General features: G+C 36.5%; 1 protein-coding gene across 4 annotated transcripts in view; it reads right to left on the bottom strand.

The window, feature by feature from the left end:
- Nt5b (5' nucleotidase B) overlaps window positions 1–22,573 on the bottom strand; it is a 267,108-nt gene that overhangs the window by 191,505 nt on the left and 53,030 nt on the right. The window contains exon 1 of one of the 4 annotated variants that reach the window (XM_081766532.1): window positions 2,545–3,130. The exons of the other annotated variants lie outside the window; for them this stretch is intronic. Within the exon in view, the coding sequence (XP_081622658.1) occupies window positions 2,545–2,783 (239 nt within the window). The 5' untranslated portion in view covers window positions 2,784–3,130. Of the gene's footprint in view, window positions 1–2,544; window positions 3,131–22,573 lie in introns of those variants that run through there. 4 annotated transcript variants of the gene reach the window in all.

Raw genomic sequence — 22,573 nt, 5'->3', positions numbered from 1 at the left:
TTTTCTTGTCAGATGTTGTGGTCTTGAATTTCTTGGCCGGCGGTGGCGACGTATGTTTATAACTTTATATGCCAGCGGCGTTTGGCGGTTTGATTCAGACCCGCATAGGGGTATTCGGGTTTCATTGTCTGCTATGATGTGATGAAGGAATGAATTTCTTTCGTGCTTATATCGTATGAAGATGGGCACGGGAAATCCCCCCCCCCCCCATTTGAAGGTGTTTTTGGTTCTCAGTCGGATGTTTAAGTCGTGGACGTTAATGAGATTTGCAATGTATCTGCAATACCATGTAACCTATTTTCCATTCACGAATCATCGCATCGACGTCACATACATTCCTGTGGGTGTACACCTACATCTTCAAAATTTGAAGGGAGATTATTCAAGTTTGGAGACGGACTTATCCCTCCTAACATGTTTGCATAAAACACTGACTTAATATATATTACCTACGTTACACTTTTCTCTTAGACGTCATTTCATATTTGAGTAAGCAAAAGTTATATTACCGGTGGGAGCTCATTTAGTTCGGATTAGTGACATGACTTCAGATTCTCGGGGGCAAAACTCGCCGATATAAGTAGATTTTCACTTTTTCATTAATACATTATTATATTATTGATTAAAATCATAGGCGGAGCTAGGAATTGTCTACTGGGAGGACAATGAGGAGGCAGAACTTCTGGTCGGTCTCGAAAATCTTGGTAGGTGGCCATATTATACGTGGCATTTTTATTTATTGCCAGATGTATGCCTATTTCAAATTCTGCTAGGCAACTGCACCCTTGAAGGCCAAAATTACGCCACTGGTTCGGATCCCACTTAAGCTGTATTTATACGTATCATACAACTTTGGCACTAATATCCAAATCAGCCCAGCACCAACAACAAGTTGTACTTCACTCCTTTCTTATTCTAATTCTCAACAATTAAATGCAACTGTTATCATTGTTATATTATTATTATTATTATTATTATTATTATTATTATTATTATTATTAACCATAATCATCGTCCTGCGTCGTACGCCAAATGGGACCTTGGGCTGTAATAATTGTTTTATTGTATTTAATATAGCCTAATTATATTTATGACAACATTTAATTAAGATATTTAACACTGTTTTATTGTTTCCAAATACACACAATGATAATTGTTTTGTTTTACTTTTTCATTATGTTATACTGTTCCACTATAAAATTATTGATTTATTCCAAAATAAGCTTTCGATGCACCCTTTGTTCAGTCTATTTTTAGTTGTTAAGATTAAGATCATACTAGCAAAAGTCAATTAAAACATTGTGATAGACCTACTTGCCACTTTTTATTTATTTATTTATTTTTTATAAGGAAGGGGCAGACGGGTTTGAGTTTTCTCTACGTTCAGAGGGGGCTACACGAGTTCGAGTTTTCTCTATGTTCAGAACATTAAAAAAAAAAAAAAAACTTCTATATATAAACTAAAGCACGGGTTACATCCACGTAGACCCGAGTTTAGTTCCCACCCAAGAAATTCAATGTTGACTCAACATCGTAGTAACTATGAAGTTAGCTGAATAAGAAGTAACGAATTCAGGTCCCGAAAGCCGGAAATAATGACCATGGGAACCGAGTGTCCAAACAAGCTACCTGGATGGCAAAGCCCTTTGGAGGTTGTAGCGCGACGAAGATGGGAATATTTATTACTGACGAGAAATAGTGCTATTTTCATTTAGAAAATTTAAACATATACTTCAGCTTAATATTTTAATTTTTAAGCTTATCACAACAACAAAGCTTGCAGACTACTGGTAATAATATAGCTATATCAGGGGTGTTATTTCGGACTTCGCTTGGGGGGCAAGAGCACCACCGACATAAGACTTTCGCGTTTTGTCCTAGTATATTAGTAGGCAATTGATTAAAGTATAAGTATTCCTCAAAATCTTAGGGGGGAATTGCCCCCTCCTGCCCTCCTAAATGACGCCCCTTATATATATATATATATACAGTGGCGGATCCAAGGAGGGGGCTATAGCCCCCCCTTGACGTTCAGGTATACACTGGATAAAATGGGCTTCAATCCTGCTTTACACTGGATAAAGCGGTTAACTATGGTTTAACCCCTCCCTTCATATCCTGGATCCGCCACTGCACACACACACACACACACACACACACACACACACACACACACACACACACACACACACACAAACACATACACACACACATATATATATATATATATATATATATATATATATATATATGTGTGTGTGTGTGTGTGTGTGTGTGTGTGTGTGTGTGTGTGTGTGGTTATTCATGATACCGAATTTTATTTCCTGTATTTTATTAAATATTGGGGGATAGGACGCTAGTAGGAATGAAACTCGGGAAAACACGTAATACAGATAGGAACTCAAAATACTTCTCGACTACTCCAAACTTTTTTCAAAATATGTATACTTCTAGCACTGGTATCAATTATTATAATGGTTCTGTGATGTTAAGAATCGGCTTATCTGCTATGAGAGAAATAGTAGTTGAAACAAATTTTCCTACCTGTGTCCCAACTCTCTGGCATCAATCCAATTGTCAATTGAGTACAACCCATGAGAAAAAGCATCCAAATCATGTTCTGATTTATCGTTTCTTTTAAGTCCTGGAGGCACTGGAGATACGGGAATATGAAGAGTTAAACCTGGTTCTGGAAATATAAGTTCAGCTGGTTTGGGTTTACGCGTCTTAACGCCTGCCGACTTCACTTCCTTGGTCTCATTCCCTGCTGATAATTCGGGCATTCTTGACAACTCAGAACTTTTTTTAAAAAAATATATAGAACAAACAAAAGTCACTAACGCTGAGTCTGCCTTCACAAAGATGGTCTCACTATGAACTAGAACTAACCTATGTCCTTGTTATAATAATCTTTCTTTCGCTAGGCCGAGGTTATCTTAGTCACTTGCCAAGCACTCTGTTCTTACGTAAAAATCTACACATTTAAGGTCATCCACTAACGATGTAAGATAATCGATTATTTCTCACTATGTTTACTTTAAACAGCTTTCACAAAATATTACTAGATACCGTTAACCGACAGAGTGTATGATCTGGTTCATCGCACCTCAAACACAAATGTCAATTTTTCCACAACGCCAGCTGTTACTTTTTTCTTTCTTTTTTTATCGTCTGCTATCTCGTAGCAAAGAAATCTCTGCTTATCCAACTGCAGCGCGCGCGCTATGGCAACGTCACGATGACGCAATCTCAATATATTGGAGTGCGAAGTAACTTTCGAACACTTCAAAAGCACTTACTCAGCGCTTACCGACTGGAGAGAACATACATTTCATCCGTGAATGCTCCTCAAGGAGAAGAAAGGGAAAAGAGAAGGCGGGTAGGGATATTTCAGAAAAATTGTCAATCCAACTTTCCAAACAAATTAAAATTTTAAAAATAACAAAATATACCGTGTAGAACCAATGGAAGAATTCATGAACAGATAATTACATTGACTGCTCCACATGCGCACACACAACAATTACCCAGTTCCCAATATATCAGCCCTTCATGTCTAATACGCGTGCTTTCTGTATGGATGGTCCCGGGTTAGATTTCCGGCGATAGTACCTGCTTCAACAGAAGCTCGAATAGTAGTCTCCTGGTCCTGATCTCACTTTAGTAGTATGAACCTCGGTATAGAAAAGGAACATCAACCAAACGTAATACAAAACGTTTTCTTTTTAATTTAGTTGACATTCTTTAATACAGCAGACAGTAATGATTTCAAAATATTTCCCGCGGGGTGAGGGACTTTTAACACACATGGGGTTAATTAAAGAACGAGTGCGAAAGAACTGGTAACATTACGTCAACCATGATCGGGGGGGGTGTCCCTGGGGAATTTATACTTTGATGGTAGGGACCCCACACGTCCCTACATAGCCGGGACAATTTATCCCGCCAGGAATTGTTCGAAAATCCAAATGTCCCGGTTTCCTTAGACATCGATACTGAAAGATAGGAATAATCTTACTCTCTGTCTCTTTTGGTAGTATTGACCTATTATTAAATTAATATTGATATTTCAGCGAGAGGCGAGTGTATAAGCATGAATAGACTGTAAATTTTCCTAAAGTGTCCCAAAGTTTTTGTCTAGAAAGATGGGAACGTTATCCATTGGGAATCCTTCGGAACACCCTCTGCAATCATCACTGACAACAGAAAATCAGGTTTCCATGAAATAACGTGTCAATATAAATAAATAAGTTCAAGTGATGACAAATTACTGTATGTGATATGAAGTACAAACATAACGCATCTCTGACCTGATTTACGATCTCCCATGGACAATTTATTTTTGAAAAGCTAACGTGATAACCAAAACCACCAATCATACCAAGACCACATTTAGAATCACGAGTATTACATTTGATTCTACACAACTACAATGTATTTAAAAGATCATGCCCAGTTTAGAACTATTTCAAGTTATACGAGTATATCACAAGCACACTTGTTAAGGAGTTTGATTTTCCAAAAGTATTCTAGACTTTTATTCAATCTGTGAGTCTGGCAGTCCAGGAGATGAAATCTCGAGAACTCAGGATTAATTTTGGCAAGAATGTAGAGTGTCAAAAGTTATGAATCGAATTCATTGATGGAAATGATATTCAAATCAAAAGTGACAGAAATCAACTATTTCCGGTTTTAACGTTGAACACAACAGAGCAAAAACGATAATAGAACAAGAAGCGGTTTTTTTGTTCATTAAACGTCCCAAGATCACATTTCATTTCCATCTTAATCTCTCTACTCAAACCGGAACTAGTAGAAATTTATTACAACTTCCGGTTTCAATATTGATATACATAGTAAGTAAAAATGGTAATTGAAGCGGTTTTTTTGGAATCGATATAGCATTCCAAGAGTAGGTACTATCTTCTGTCTTAACTCTCTATTCCAGCCATGTGCAACAGCTGATCCCCGGGCCAGTACCGACCCATTGAAACCTTTCATCTGGCTCACCCGACCCCTTATTGAAAATATACTTATTACATAATCTTAAGCTGAATTAAAAATGTTTCCTAAATAACTGATGACTACCTTGGAACATCCAGTGTACCACGAAACATTGACAGGCTAGTTCAGAATATAAAGAAATGAAATGAAATGTTTGAGTTTTACGTCCCACGGTTATGCCGGTTAGGCTAAAGGAGACGGTGATGATAATGAATGAAATGGTGGAATGAAGAAAGTGGGAGGAAACGGGAGAATCCCCGAGGAAACCCACGCACACGGTATTTGTCCACCACAAAGTTCGAACCCGGGACCCCAAGAACCAGAGGTGAACGTTCTACCACTGAGCCACCGCGGTCCCCTCAGAATATAAAGAATCAAAATCCCCACTAAAATGACAAATAAATAGAATTTTCTGCTTTTCTTTAGTAGATAATATTTTGGCTACCGTTATAACAATGTTTATGTTCCTGTGGTGTTAGTGTACGTTAAATGAGTTTCTCCGTTAAATATGACAATTCGATTGTTACGAAAATGTTATACATTATCTGTTACGGCCCTCGACACCAGTAAGCTTCTGTAATTGGCACACCTCCTGTTCCAACTTGCACATACCTGCTCTATTTAAACTAAGTAGCAAAAATGGACCACTTCCTCTTCTAACGTTGCTCGCTAGAGAGTAAAAATGATAATATATAGTGAGAAGTAGTTTTAAGGAATCAATTAAGCGTCCCAGAATATGTGCCAACCCCACTCTAATCTCGCTTTATTATCAGACGTGGCACAAAATCAATCGCTTCCACTTTTAACGGAAATCGCTATAGAGTAAACACAGCAATAGATAGAGAGAAGCGGTTTTCAGTGATCAATAGGAGTCCCAAGAATATATCTCCAATCTAATACAATCGAAAATGGTATAAATAGATTATTTCCTGCGGTTTTAAAATTGAGAAAAACTCCTTCACGTGGGGTGCATGTGGCACTGCTACTCGTTTGGCTTACTTCCAAAGAGTTTAGTAACATCGTTTCAGTGAACTAGTTAGATACTATCAAAAACTTAACGCCGTTGAATATCAGCGCCATTTTTGTTTCTTACCTCATTGATTTTTACGAGGTCTTATTTTGTTTTCTCTGAAATGACTTGGGATTTAAACGGTTCAATTTGACTAGTTTCTTTTCCAAACCCACCTCAGCTTATATACAAATAAATATGAAAACTGATTCAAATCTTTTATATATATATATATATATATATATATATATATATATATATATATATATATATATATATATATATATATATATATATATATTCATTTATACTAAATAGAAATATGTGTACGAAAGTAAATTTTTATACTATAATGCCTAAATTAATCTAGAATCTTTCTTGGTTTTCATAATATGGCTTCATGCATTTCACTTTTTAAAATATAATCGCATGATTCTGCAAAGTGAAAAAAAGTATTTTCTTCTGTTGTAAGTTCTGTATATTTTTAAAAGGGACCCCACCACATACTAGTATTTTCTTGCACGAATTTCATACTAGTATCTTTAAGGAGATGGAGGAGAGATTAGATGTCATTAATATATCCGAAATAATTTACCAGAAATTACAAGCGTTGAGAAGTACCACATTCCTCAGGATTCGTTTATTTTACAGGAATGAAAACACTAAATCTATATGTTTCTTTTCTGGTGTAGAACAACGAAGAAATTTCGTCTATTTCTTGAAAGGAACGTAAAAGAAACATTTTGCTATTCTGAATGACCGGGTATAATTTTATATTTTAAATTTGTATTAGTACACTTTTCGCAATTCTTTATTCAGAAGACGGAAATCGTATATGTAATAACATTTTAATACCAAGAACTGTTTTGGGGAAAGATTTCTGCTTCCGTACACGTGTTCAATACTGGAGGAGGAAACAATTTAGTCATAAAGTGTATTCTGAAAGCAAAAAGTAAATTTCAGTTTAAGTGAAATTTTATTGAAACCATGTGTAAAAGGACTCTCCACAACAGTTTGTTGAACAACTCCTGTTCGACAGCTGGATGAAAAGTAGATGGTCTCCTGGACAAGATGAAGCTTTTTTTTTTTAATTATTAATTTATTTATTATTTTACAGATTAAGAATATCGAAGTAATCCCTCATCCATTCTATTCTCAAGAGCAATCTCCCACTGATCTCTGTAAATTTTGAAAATAATAAGACAGAGATTGCAATAGTGTGTAGATAAGGATGAGAATTATGTTAAGAACTGAAATATATAACTCGAAAAACTGAAAACCGGAAGTTATGGAAAAACGGCACGTACGTATTTTTGGTGTGCACCTTATGACTCGAAACCGACATGAGCTATCAACGAATACACAGTAGTTTAATTATTTTATTTATTTATTTTTTTAATTTGAAGCATGCCATATCACATTAATATTTCTTAACCGGAAATATTTAATGTCAACAGTATTATATACGTAATTTTAATTCTAATATTAATTTTACAAAGTGGGAATATAAGTGCTACACCACTTAAGCATACTCAAATTAAGAAAAATGTTAACAGTTTAGAAGAAAATATAAACGTAATGTGGTAACGAATTAAATTAATGCAAACTCATCGTGTCAACCTGCTACAATGAAGTGTTAAATGATACACTATAAAATCCGTACGTAGTACACAGTGTTAATAGAATTTCTACCTCAAAATAAGGTATATAGCCTACCAGTCGTATTAACCCTAGAAAGACCAAGAGGGGGTCAATTTTGTCCGCGAGTTCTTTCTATTTAGTTTATATAGATTAATATGTATTGAGGATTTTTTTGTTATTTTTCCTTTAGATAAAAGGTTCATATATATATATATATATATATATATATATATATATATATATATATATGTATGTATGTATGTATGTATGTATGTATGTATGTATGTATGTATGTATGTATGTATGTATGTATGTATGTATGTATGTATGTATGTATGTATGTATGTATGTATGTATGTATGTATGTATGTATGTATGTATGTATGTATGTATGTATGTATGTATGTATGTATGTATGTATGTATGTATGTATGTATGTATGTATGTATGTATGTATGTATGTATGTATGTATGTATGTATGTATGTATGTATGTATGTATGTATGTATGTATGTATGTATGTATGTATGTATGTATGTATGTATGTATGTATGTATGTATGTATGTATGTATGTATGTATGTATGTATGTATGTATGTATGTATGTATGTATGTATGTATGTATGTATGTATGTATGTATGTATGTATGTATGTATGTATGTATGTATGTATGTATGTATGTATGTATGTATGTATGTATGTATGTATGTATGTATGTATGTATGTATGTATGTATGTATGTATGTATGTATGTATGTATGTATGTATGTATGTATGTATGTATGTATGTATGTATGTATGTATGTATGTATGTATGTATGTATGTATGTATGTATGTATGTATGTATGTATGTATGTATGTATGTATGTATGTATGTATGTATGTATGTATGTATGTATGTATGTATGTATGTATGTATGTATGTATGTATGTATGTATGTATGTATGTATGTATGTATGTATGTATGTATGTATGTATGTATGTATGTATGTATGTATGTATGTATGTATGTATGTATGTATGTATGTATGTATGTATGTATGTATGTATGTATGTATGTATGTATGTATGTATGTATGTATGTATGTATGTATGTATGTATGTATGTATGTATGTATGTATGTATGTATGTATGTATGTATGTATGTATGTATGTATGTATGTATGTATGTATGTATGTATGTATGTATGTATGTATGTATGTATGTATGTATGTATGTATGTATGTATGTATGTATGTATGTATGTATGTATGTATGTATGTATGTATGTATGTATGTATGTATGTATGTATGTATGTATGTATGTATGTATGTATGTATGTATGTATGTATGTATGTATGTATGTATGTATGTATGTATGTATGTATGTATGTATGTATGTATGTATGTATGTATGTATGTATGTATGTATGTATGTATGTATGTATGTATGTATGTATGTATGTATGTATGTATGTATGTATGTATGTATGTATGTATGTATGTATGTATGTATGTATGTATGTATGTATGTATGTATGTATGTATGTATGTATGTATGTATGTATGTATGTATGTATGTATGTATGTATGTATGTATGTATGTATGTATGTATGTATGTATGTATGTATGTATGTATGTATGTATGTATGTATGTATGTATGTATGTATGTATGTATGTATGTATGTATGTATGTATGTATGTATGTATGTATGTGTGTGTGTGTGTGTGTGTGTGTGTGTGTGCAAAGGCTTTAAGAGATTTTCCAAAGATGCGTTGAAATCAGCGATGCCAATAAAACTGTCACAAGTGCGTGCACTTAGATTCTGCAAAGAATATAAAGTTATTGGGCACAGAAGTACTTATGCAGGGTCAAACTCTTACTCAGCTTACAAAAGATCCAAGCTTCAGAAATGCAACTACTGTTCCCAGTGTAAATTGTGTAAGTGATGTAAAGAAAGAAGACGTAAAAAAAAAAGCTTCTAAAATTTATACAGCTCAGTGACGATGACCAAGCTTTCTATGAAGAGGCACTTGATAGGGAGAGCGTAGAAATTTGCCAATGAACTGCTATACGAACATTTTGAAGAGCCTTTCCTATAAAGACTGTGCGAATGTCTGTAAAAAGTTTTATACTTCATAGGTAACAAAATTATAATGTTTCTTCTTTGTTATACTGAGTACGAGCATTGTTGTTGCTCCAAAATTTTGTAAATTTTGTTTAATTGGTTTCTTATGTGTAATGATTACTTGTTATGTAATTGGTTTTGTTCAAATATACAATGTCCAAAGAAATAATAAAATATAATACAATATAAAAGTATATTAAAATAAAAGTTTAAAATATAAATCTTAGGACTAAAATAAATAAAAATTCATTTAAAAAACACAAACCATGTTATTCTTAGTGTAAATAAGCATAGTATAATCAAATATAAATTATTATTATTTTATGTTTTGCTAGATATAATGATAGTAGAATGTAATCATTAAGCAATAGCTGATTTTTTTTCTAGAGAAAACATATGATTTAAGTGGTTTTTGGACGGAAATGAAACATTTTCCCGCCATTTAGGCCTAAACCTTAAATCAGACATTTTTTTTTTAAATTTAGCATGTAGTTACGTAACACCACACATAAAAGTTATCGTTCAAATATATTTCATTAAATGTAGAAGAGCGATACATTTTTCGCTTCTCCTGTAAAATTACAAAAATGACTTAGGTGGAGTTTGGAAAGAAGCTCCTTATATATATATATATATATATATATATATATACAGTGCGTTCCACGAATAACACTAAGGTCCACCTCCTGAAGAAACGAAGGCTGATAGAAACATGAAACCTTTTGGAACCTTCAACGAACTTAAAAGGCAACATTATGCTGAGAAGGACAATCCCCCACAAGGGGGGCTAAAGGGGGTTACTGGGAGTAACTCAAAAATTTTAAATAGCAACCCCCATCGTGTGGTACCTCGTTTGAAAGGTAATCACGAGTAAAGACCACTTGTGAAAATTGTAAGTCGCTAGCATGTCCGTAGCCAACATGGCGGCCATCCGTAAAGGACGGTCGAAGTGCGTTCAATGAATAACACTAAAGCTCATCTCCAGAAGAAACGAAGGCAGACAGAAACATGAAACCTTTTGGAACCTTCAAGGAATTTAAAAGGCAACATTATGCTGAGAAGGAGAATCCCCCACAAGGAGGGCTAAAGGGGGTTACTGGGGGTAACTCAAAAATTTTGAATAGCAACCCCCATCGTGTGGTACCTCGCTGGAAAAGTAATCGCGTATAGAGGCCAGACCGTGTCCACAACAAACTCTAAAGTCTAACGTAGGTCTAGTTCGGAACGAATGCACAATACACATACCACACAACCAACACTATAACAGTATTGCAAATACAAAACATGCAAACTGAACTGAAACCGATAGAAAAGAGAGTACCATAATATTATTTAAAAATCTGAACCCTCCGAGGCTCGAACCCCGGACCGCACGTGTACTGAACCAACACTTTACCATTGCGCTACTGTCGAACTGCTACTCTTACGGACGAGGAGATGTAGTTCATGACGACGAGTTGCCCGTGGTGGCGCTTTGGTGTTGGACACACGTACTTTAGCAAAGCTACTCTGTTTACTCGTGCACCACTATCAGATGTGCTTTTCCGACCAACAGTGCGCTACATTACAACCCGAAACAGTAGGTCTAAAGGACGTAGACGTGTGTTTGTGCTGGTGCATTTGACCATCCTACATTGCATACATAATGTGGTCTCTTGAACAGAGAATTGAAATTGTGTTACTCTTTGGTGCTACGAATCGTTCGTACAGTGCAACAGCACGGTTGTTCAATGAACAAAATGTACGCAACCCAATTAGTTTCTTCTGTACGCCATTTATTAATCAAATTCTTTACGACAGGCAGTGTGACCAATGCCCCAATGCCTCGAAACCCTAGTGTTGCTACGGAAGAAACACAGATACAAGTGTTGGAGCTGAATGTGCATCCTCAACAGTCCATAACAACTGTGGCTCAAACGTGTGGTGTGTCACGCACAACGACATACAGAATCTTAAAAAAAACATACCTTTCATCCATACAAACTACATATGGTCCAGGAGTTAAGTCAACATGATCCCGATATGCGTATCGAGTTTTGTGAGCAGATGTGTGAGGCATTGGCACGTGGGACCATTGTGCTGACAAACGTGTGTTTCAGCGATGAGAGTACGTTCTACTTGAATGGCAAGGTCAATAGGCATAACTGCCGATATTGGTGTGACACAACCCCTCATGCATTTCGTGAAGGCAACACTCAACACCCAGAGTCGCTGAATGTCTGGGCGGGTATCTTAGGTAATCACATAATCGGGCCCCTCTTCATCGATGGAATATTAACGGATGAGAAGTACCTGGCGCTGCTGCAAGACTTTATTGCACCGTTGATTGTCGAGGCAATGGAAGAGAATCCGCAAGAATTTGGAGAGATTCCGCCCGTTTTTCAGCATGACTGCTGTACTGCCCATTTTCACCGCCTTGTACGTGACTATTTAGATAGTGAGTTTCCGCGACGACCAATCCATCGTCGCGGCACCATTGAATGGCCAGCCCGTTTGCCAGATCATGCTCCACCCGACTTTTTTCTCTGGGGCTATTTGAAGACTATAGTGTTCCGCACGCAGCCGAACAGCATTGCGGAGTTGCGCCAACGTTTAGTTGATGCCTGTCATTCTATACCGGTAATGACTTTTACCCGTGTTCGAGAGGAGTTCGTCCCACGTTTACATTACTGCCAGGAAGTGGGCGGTGCACACTTCGAGCATCTCCTGCATTAATGAGGTATGTTCCAAATCATACTATGTTACTCTCTGCTTACAGGTTTGCAATGTTTCTTCGACCGTCCTTTACGGATGGCCGCCATGTTGGCTACGGACATGCTAGCGACTTACAACTTTCACAAGTGATCTTTACTCGTGATTACCTTTCAAACGAGGTACCACACGATGGGGTTGCTATTTAAAATTTTTGAGTTACCCCTAGTAACCCCCTTTAGCCCCCCTTATGGGGGATTCTCCTTCTCAACATAATGTTGCCTTTTAAGTTCGTTGAAGGTTCCAAAAGGTTTCATGTTTCTATCTGCCTTCGTTTCTTCAGGAGGTGGACCTTAGTGTTATTCGTGGAACACACTGTATATAACTTGTATTATTTTGCAACAATATTATTTTTCTCCTTTATATAAGCATTTAGGCCTTCATAGAACTTGTCGACTATTAGTTATAATACTGGTTTTCTGCATAGTATTATGAGAAATTTGATATAATATATAAGCAGTTTTACGCATTGTAATTAGCTCGTTTTTGAAAAGTTTCTTTTTTGAAATTTAGTTAAAAACGTTAACTCCAATTGAACAAATATACTCTGAAAACTACTTAAAACCAGCGAGGGCAAATTTGAGACCCCCCCCCCCTTGGTCCTTCACGTAGCAGATGCAAGCACGGACTTTCTAGGGTTAATGTTTCGATTAATGAAATTTCCTGGTTGTTGCTCAAATAAATTACAGCTATTCAGATTATTCCCATAACGGAAACTTAATAACTATCTACACAATTGTTAGAGTTTATTGTATTTTGATTGTCTTTCGTTTTGTTTTGTTTTGTTTTTCTATAGTCATTATTGGTTGGAATTCCGCTAACAGTAGCAACACGTAATGTATAACACTATTGGTAAGCTGGGCTCCCGTTTATTTGAATGCAAATTTTTATTCAATGCTTCCAGTTGCAGAAAGTAATTTGTCGTTGAGCCTTTATGTTTGGAAGCCCTTGACGGTCTTCGCTATGCTCATCCGCAATTTTTAAAATTTTAGCAAATAACAAAGACAATGGGGAATATTAAAAAAAAATGTAGACCTTCCCTTATAGACCAGAAATCTGGGTGCGCAATTGATGAAGTCATATGAATTGTTGGGCATCCAAATACATTCACTATATGAAAGGTCTTGAAAACAGTTATTAGTTCATACAATAGCGCTTTTGCTTACTTTCTGTATTTTTGATAAGTTACTTACCATCTTTTTTTAAAATGGCAATGGGCTTAAAGATTTTAGTATAGTCTCCAAAAATTGAAGTGTGGTGAATATGAAAGCAACTATCATAAAGAATGGATCGGAGGAAGATGCCATAGTTTTTATTCATACTTGTAGAACACATTCTGTTAGACTCTAACCCTATATTACATTCTTGAAAGAACTAGATACGCTAAGCCATACAGGGGCGGAGAAGTAAACATATCCAATTAGCCACCTTTGCTAGATTGTCGGTGTAAGATGCCTATTTCATGAGGGTAACAAGCCACATCATTTTTGACAGGGATATTAATTAGTTATATCATAAATTTGAATGTGAATAACACAGAGAATATTAACACCAACGCAATTTATTTTGGTGACGTTTTACATTGATATGTTGTACACCTGATGCACGAATCATTTTTCGAAATGTACCCCCTTGGCCTTGATGCAGGCACGAAGTCTGTCCGGCCACTGGTCAATGGCATTACGCACCACGTCCATGGGAAAATTGTTGACTGCTCGGGTCAAGGATTGTTTCAGACTGTCGACAGATGGATGCCGTTTATGGCAGACCTTTGCCTGAAGGACTGTCCGAAGTTTGTAGTCCAACGGGTTAAGGTCCGGGCTGCTAGAAGGCTAATCAGCGGTAGAAATGAAGTCGGGGACGTTCCGTGCCAGTCAGTCCTGGGTTGTGTTCGCTTTGTGGCCTGAAGAGGAATCCTGCTGGAAGGTCCACCTTTCTCCAGGGAACATGGTAGCAGACAGTGGTTTCACTATAGGTGTTAGCACTGTATCCTGGTACACCTTGGCAGATGTTTTAACACCTTGTTCACAAAAATGCATCTGGGTTGCGCCTGAGTAGCTCACTCCCCACCAAACCATCACTGAGGCAGGATGATGTGCCCTCTCAACCCTTGGAGCTGCCTCAGCAGCTGCAGTAGATGACGTTGCATACACACGGTCATTTTGGGTGTTGTAGGCCTGCTTAATTGTGAACAGAATATTTCGTCAGTGAACAGAATATTTCTGTACAAATTGTTGGCGTAACGCCGCAACAGTCTCTTTGATTTAAGGACCCTCTGCGACATTAATGTTTGGGTCAGAAAGTGACCAGTCCGCCTCTTATACGCCCATAGATGTAGGTCACTCCTGAGCACACGAAACATGGAATTGCTGCTGATGTTCATCTCAGTAGCCATCACACTTTGTGTTCAAACAGGATTTCTTCGAATTTTTGTTGCGACTGCTTTCTGGACCTGCGGGGTTCGTACCGTTCGTGGTCTGCCACTCCTTGCGCGGTCAGCTGCCGTCCCAGTCTCGGTGTATCGCTGTATGGCGCGATACACGAATCTCTTGCTGATTTGTAGGGGTTTCAGGAGGTTGAAAATCTCACCTGCTGTCTTCCCGACCTTGTGTAGTGCAATTACTGCTACACGATTTTCGTAATCGCCCCACTCCATCAGAACTCAGTACAATATCAACGTATGCCATGAACAGTCAAACACACACTACATGCATCTTCCGCTTTATACACAGTTGGCAGCACTGTGCCACTCCGGGTGCCTACAGCGCCACTCCAAACTTTGTGACAGTATTTATGATATAACTAGGTAAAATAGCGTTGGACAATAAAATGAATATTTGGTATTTTGAGGCCTAATATATTGAATGTGCCACTACCATGTTGAATGTGCATTTGTCTAATGTATACAAGTAAACTATACTGAAAACGCGTAATTTACATAACTGTCAACATATTGCATTAAAAAGAACCTAACTTCAGGAAAACCATACTTTTAAGACTAAGACAAACACAAAGTAATTTTGATATAGAAAGTAAACAACAGATAAGGCAATATCATAAATTATAATAAATTATGTACTATGGATATAATATAAGAAACTGTAAACAGTTATTAAGTAGAGATGTTCATTGTACCGTACAAAGAGATATTTTCGAAGGTCATTTGATTAACGTTGTTCAAACGCAGTGAAACACGAGAACGAATTTATCTGCTCGGAATTTCTAATCACAAACAAGAGTTTGATTATGATGAACGATTCCAACTAGGATACTAAGCAGGGTATTTGTAACATGTAGTATAATCATTCCTGACAGTCAATGCAGTGTATCCAATCCAATTTAGGATATCTAAATCATAATAATGCAAACCACAAACACCGCACTAGTTAGGAGGTTGTGCAGCGCACGCCAATTTTCCTTCTGATCTTCGTGTTGGCGGTTTTATGTCGTTTTCGTCGTACGTTTCTTTTGATTCCAAAATGGTACAGAACTAGCTGTTGCGGACAGAAACCCTCACAGAATTTTTTCCAAGGGGGTGGGGGGACCGACACACAAGCGAAGTCGCGAATATATACACATCTTGATGCATAGTACTTCACGTAAAACAATTATTAACGCACATTGCATACCTTCGTTAACCACAGTAAATTATTAAATACTGTAATATGTGAGTAAGAAAATCTAATATGTTTTGACATGTAATTTGAAGGACCTCATTCCTTCGAAAATCCCAGAGGGAGCAAATATCCCCTCTTGCCCCCACTATAGGCGCCCATGTTTCCGGAGACGTTCGGAAAGCAGCGGTCAACTCCTCACTGGTCGAAGATGGATCTGAAGAAGGTCAGCTCGTTGACATTTCTTGACGTGAAGACTGGTCAGATGTCTTGGTAATTATTATTATTATTATTATTATTATTATTATTATTATTATTATTATTATTATTATTATTATTATTATTTACCGCGCTTAGAAAGACGAGAATATCCCGGCTGAGGATTTGCTTCAGCATTGAAAATGTTTGTTTTTTCCAAGGTCTAAATATTACAGTATCTTGTACTGCACTTTCGTAGGTATCTATCCCATTTACCGGGGCAGATGTCCAATTTATCGTCTGCGTGACATGTGCTTACAATTATTCTTGAACAATGTCGTTTCATATCTTTCTCCATGTTTTATTACGCAGTTTCAAAGTAATAACCAAAATAGCTACAAAATAATATAGACTAATGTGATTTTCAACAACTATTTTTAGACATGAAAGTGGGTACTTACAGAAGTACTTTGTCCTCTGTTCAAACACATGCTATACCGCCAAATATATTTGGCCCCGTAGTAGGCATACTATCTTCTCTCTGTTGAGTGCGTCACTTTGCCACATATTCAACATACAGGCATCTTCCTCCAACCCACTTTATAGTACCACTCAAATTATCCTTATACTAACACAACCCTTGTGTAATTGTGAATATCAAATAAATGTATGTACCTAATTGATATTCAAACAGGCGGAGTCGTATTTAGTAAATTTAAATATATCTCTTTAGGTACAACTTGACTTTTGTCTTACACTGTACATTGTCCACTACAAGTTTATATGACCTCCCCCAATGATCTAGTAGTTAGCGCGCGCGCCTTTGCTAGATCTAGAGTTCGATTTCCGGTAGGAGAGATTTCAACTATGAATTCATTACGGGCCACTTTAAACAGTATCTCACACCTCATTAGCCTTGGTGCTGAAAACGCACGCTGAGCTTCAACAAATAACACACGTTCATAAAACTAGGAGTACTATTGGTCGCACCAAAGAAAGTCTTCATTCCTCTTCTACTTGATTCTTCCACTACGTAGCACCATTCATTTGTATTTTGCAATCCCTATTGTTTCCACTAACCTATCGAATATAACTAGATCGGATCGGTATCGTAGACTTTGTCATTAGAATCTTAATATGATGTTACACTTGCAAATGCTCAAGTATATTCGTAGGCTCTATATTCGAAAACCGGCTTGATTCATATTAGAAAGTAACAAAGAGTTCTTGCCGTTTTTGACGTCCTATCAATCATGCCCTCACAGAGACGAAACAAAATGACGCACATACCTGCCAAGCGATCGGGAGTTAGTCTGACCATCGACCCTCAGTAATATAGGTACGTTCACACATACAGCAGTCATAGCTCGTCCACTGTCGAAGAAAACTGAATGTATCGAAGCAGCTTGTTCGCGTGTGACTTTAAAGTGGGCCTACCAGCTGCCGCATATGCCAGGCATTTGGGGAAAATGCCGTGAACGAACGCACCGCCAGGCATTGGCTCCAGGAATTTGGATGAACCTCGCAGTTGACGAGCACATGCATTGAATGACGAAGCCCTGAAAGCAGCTATCGACAAGGAAAGTGATTTAACGTGTAATGAACTTGCAGAAAGGTTCCATGTTTCCGCTGAAACAGCCAGACTTCATCTCCATAGGATAAGAGAGTCATACAAATTAAGCAAGTGGGTACCCTACACATTGTCAGCAGCCACCAAGGAACAACACGTGACAGCCCGTTTGTTCTTCCTCACTTGGCATCCAAACACACCCATCTTTGATCACTTGCTCACTGGTGACGAAAAGTGGGTCCTCTATGACACTTCCAAGCGTATCAGACATTGGGTGTCGCCACGTGACTCTGTTTTTCACACAAGACCTCCTCTGCACTCACGGATGGTTGCTCTCTGTGTGGTGTAATTGTCGGCAAGTGATGCATTACGAGCTCCTTTCACCTGGTCAGATCACCACTGCTGACCTGTACTCACAGCAGTTAAAAAGAGTGCACCGTGCACTGTTTCAGAAAGAGTCGCATTGCTGAATCGCAAGGCTGTGCTGTTCCTGCACAACAACACCAAGCCACATGTGGCAAAGAGGACCCGGAAGATCCTTCAGCAACTCGGCTGGAAGACAGTGCCATGGACCATATTCATCGCATCTCGCGCCAACGCGAACGCACTCAAGGACTTCTTTGCATCTACGACCGCCGAGTTTTATCACCAGGGTATTGTGCAGCTGAAGGAACGTTGACAAAAGTATTGGATGCTGATGGAGATTACTTCGAAATGAGATTACTTCGAAAGTTACGTACCATTTATTGTATTACTCTTTGTTTAAAACTTGTCTAGAATGGCAAGAATTTTTTCGGTTACCTTGTATATATAACATAATTATGCATTCACATTATTAATTATTATTAAAAGTAAATGTGATTTAATTAATATATGACAGTTAATCTCATCTAGATTGGCATGTCTTCTTGTGTTTATATTCAACGGTCCTAACTATTCAAAGAATTTAAAAATTAAAAATAAACTCAAATACAATTCCGTCATAACAAGTTGCGAAATAGCAGCCATTTCTTACAGAAGTTTGTTTTGATCGCATGATCGATTGCAAATTTTCTTCCCATCTCCATGTTCTCTTATCCATTTTCTAGGTCATTCTCTATCCTTGACAGGTAAGTTACTTCGGCTACTTAATCTCAGACTGTGAATCCATACTCAACACTTTGCGTTCGAGGTAATTTATAAAACGATAACCAAATTAATACATTACAAGTAGTTTACCTATTATTATTATTATTATTAGTATTATTATTCTTATTATTTAAATGATACATGCTACAGATAGCAGCGAATTGAGAATTTTAACATTCACTAAATTATTTTCTGTTCATAACAATAATAAAGTTATAGCAAAATAATTCTTCTTCAAAATATTTTAAAATGTGCTGACATAACGAAATATTTAAATGTAGTTGATAATGTACGAGTACATTGATTACTGACGACAAAGATTCAATTGTAAAGGCTGCTTTAAAAATTTCATGGTATCTCCACTAATTATTCCGAAAGTGCCCATTTAAACGCTGCTTTAAAAAAAAATCTATGCCACATTCACTGATTTTTCCGAATAATACCAGCTCAGTAACTGCCGCCTAGTCATCACAGCTAAACTGTGCTGACATTACCGAAATATTTAAATGTACTTGAAAAATGAAATGAAATCTTTGAGTTTTACGTCCCACGGTTATGCCGGTTAGGCTAAAGGAGACGGTGATGAAGAGTAATGAATAAAATGGTGGAATGAAGAAAGTGGGAGGAAACGGGAGAACCCCGAGAAAACCCACGCACACGGTGTTTGTCCACCACAAAGTTCACTTGGCGGGGGCTGGGATCGAACCCGGAACCCCAAGTATCAGAGGTGCACGCTCTACCACTGAGTTAAATGTACTTGATAACGTACGAGCGCCCTAGACTCAGCTATTTGCGAAAGATCGGAATATTTCATTTCAAATCTTTCATTATTTATTTTTGTCAGTATTTATACTTCTGAATCTCTCTACAAAACAAGGAAAAATGCCTTCGTACTTTTTTCCTGTGTTAAGATCTAATATACATAAAGGTGCTCGCGATATAAACATTCATTACTTACTTCATGCTAAGTTATGAAAACAGACAGCTTCAAGTCCTAGCTGAATGGTAAATAGTATTGCCTGTGATAGCACAATATAACGATTTAGATTCGATTCCCAGAAAGAGTACGTGTGACTTGGGTTCCACGTTAACAATAAGCTCTAATCTTAAATAGTTTCAACGTTGAATAGGGATGTTTAAACAATTATAGTTTTGTCATACTCAACTTACCACTTGATTTTGTTCCACTATTATAAAATAACAAAGCGGACAAAAAGATGAAACGTTGAAAACAGTTTTGAAGTAATAAATGCTACGCCAATCGATTTGCATTAGCGAATACTTTCGGTTCTCTTATCATTTCCTTGTTAATTACAATGATGCACTAAACAGTCAGATCATTCAGCTAATGTGTATGTCAACCAGTCTGAAATTCTCTAGGCTATGAAGTACAAACTTCCGGTTCCTTATTCAGGAATGGTGTTTTCAATTTACTCAACATGGTTGAGCTTCTCCAGTCCCTACTGGAACAACTAATTTATCTGACTTGACACGATACACAAATTAAGAAAGAAAAAAATCTAATTGCGTGGGATCTAGGTTAAGATATGTATTAAAATACTTTCGACACCTGCCATGTAAGTGGGACGCCTACAGTATGGTTGGTTAACGATTAACATATGTCCACACACACATTTCAAGTTTCAACACAAGTAGACTGGAAGTTTTTTTTTTTTTTTTTTTTTTTTTTTTTTTGTCCGCACACACTTGTTAATTCCTGGACAATTATGGAACTTATATTTGCCACATTAACTTTAATATCCTTACTGAATCGAAATGATCTCGCAAATAGGAACAACAATTAGTTATTCCTCTCACAGCTAATTCTATACTACTTCATAAACGAGTAATAACCTCTTCATATCTATTTGTTTAGCTGCCTTCAGAGTGCTCACTTTGGTTACACTATAGCAGGATCTGTCTGTAAGATTATTCATATATTTATTTCAAAAAGGCATAAGCCATGATGTTAAAGACATACTAGAGTTGTCACGGCTGTTATGTCACTGTTTAAGAGGCACGGTGGGAAGTTGTGCTTACCACCTTTGATATTCATTTTTTTTTTCGTCCAACTTTTAACTGAAAGATTAAATTAAATTTATTTGGTGTGTTTTGAGATTGTCTACATGTATAATTTTAACGAAAATATAAAAAATTCAAAAGAATTTTTTTTCGTACAGCAAGCGATACAAAATAACACTGGCTCCCGTGCCTCAAATAGTTAACTATCCACACAACGAACATAAATTATTCTCATTTAATATATCTATTTCGTTGAGATTTTGTAATAAAAAATATTGGAGCACTATCTTCCTCAGCCGATATGAAAACACCTACTACATCAAGGTATTATACATTACTAAAGACTCCCGACTTGACAAATAACACGGACTCTCACTTTCTTTAACCCTTTTATACTCTATGGCTTATATATCGACCATGGCGTCGACCTTCGGAATTTGCTTTATAAATCTCAAGTAAAACTTTTCACCCTTTTTTAAAATTATTATTATTATTCATTCATTCAAGCGTGGAAACATCAAGGAACATGTTTCATGAGTATTTTGCAGTCACGCGTGCGACACCTCGGGGCAATGACGTCACAAACATGGAAGAAGAGAAAAAATGATAAATTTTAGTTTTTTTAATAAAAAAATCCTGACACATCCCTATTTATCCTAGGATCATGGTTCGTACCTCGTTGTGATCGTAATGAAGTCCAACTATATTACTCAAATTTCCCTATTATGTACCGGAAGCGGGAAAATCCCGTTCAAATTGAAAAAGGGATTTTTCAGGTGAAAATTTCCCTCTTTCGGGAATTTGTTCTCTAAGGTACACGATAGGGACATGCGAGAGGTACTAGTTTAGTCAGAAACATTGAGACCCGTGAACAGGTAATGCGGGACCTTTATTATTATTATTATTATTATTATTATTATTATTGAAACTTAATTTGTATGCCCTTTAGAAGAAATTTAGAGGGGGAGTCCTTTTTTTAATGCTGACTTTTGGACGTCATTTTGGAAAATGGCGGCCATATTAAAGTAATAGATATAACGTGAAAACGAACAGAGACAAAGAAAGATTTTCAAAGAAAAAATGTTTGAAAAAGTAATTAAAATTGTTGTTTCTGTCCTAACTGACATTTTACCCACCTCCGTACGAATCAGTGTTGTCAACATCTCACTTAAAAATGGCCGCCATATTAAAGTTATAGCTACAACTTATAAACGAAAAGAGGCATGAAAATATTTTCAAAGAAAGAAATGTTTAAATATAGGAATTAAAATGGTTTCTGTCCCAATTGCTATTTTATCTCCCTCCATACGAATCAGTGTTGCCAACATAACATTTTTCTTCATCTGGTGATTTTAGCATATTACGACTCTTGACTAATAATTGTTTATATTTTTTGTTCAATTTTACTGACTTTTTTACTAATTTTACGGTTTCTGGTTTTACAGGACAAATGAGAGAGAATGTCAAATAGTAGGTGACTTATAGAAATGGATCCACAGACCTCCTCTCATAGAAACAGA

This window comes from Thermobia domestica, chromosome 1 (assembly GCF_964235325.1).
Source record: "Thermobia domestica chromosome 1, izTheDome1.hap1.1, whole genome shotgun sequence".
Taxonomy (NCBI): domain Eukaryota; kingdom Metazoa; phylum Arthropoda; class Insecta; order Zygentoma; family Lepismatidae; genus Thermobia; species Thermobia domestica.
Note: the sequence above shows the minus strand (reverse complement) of the source record. Positions and strands in the feature narration are given on the sequence as shown.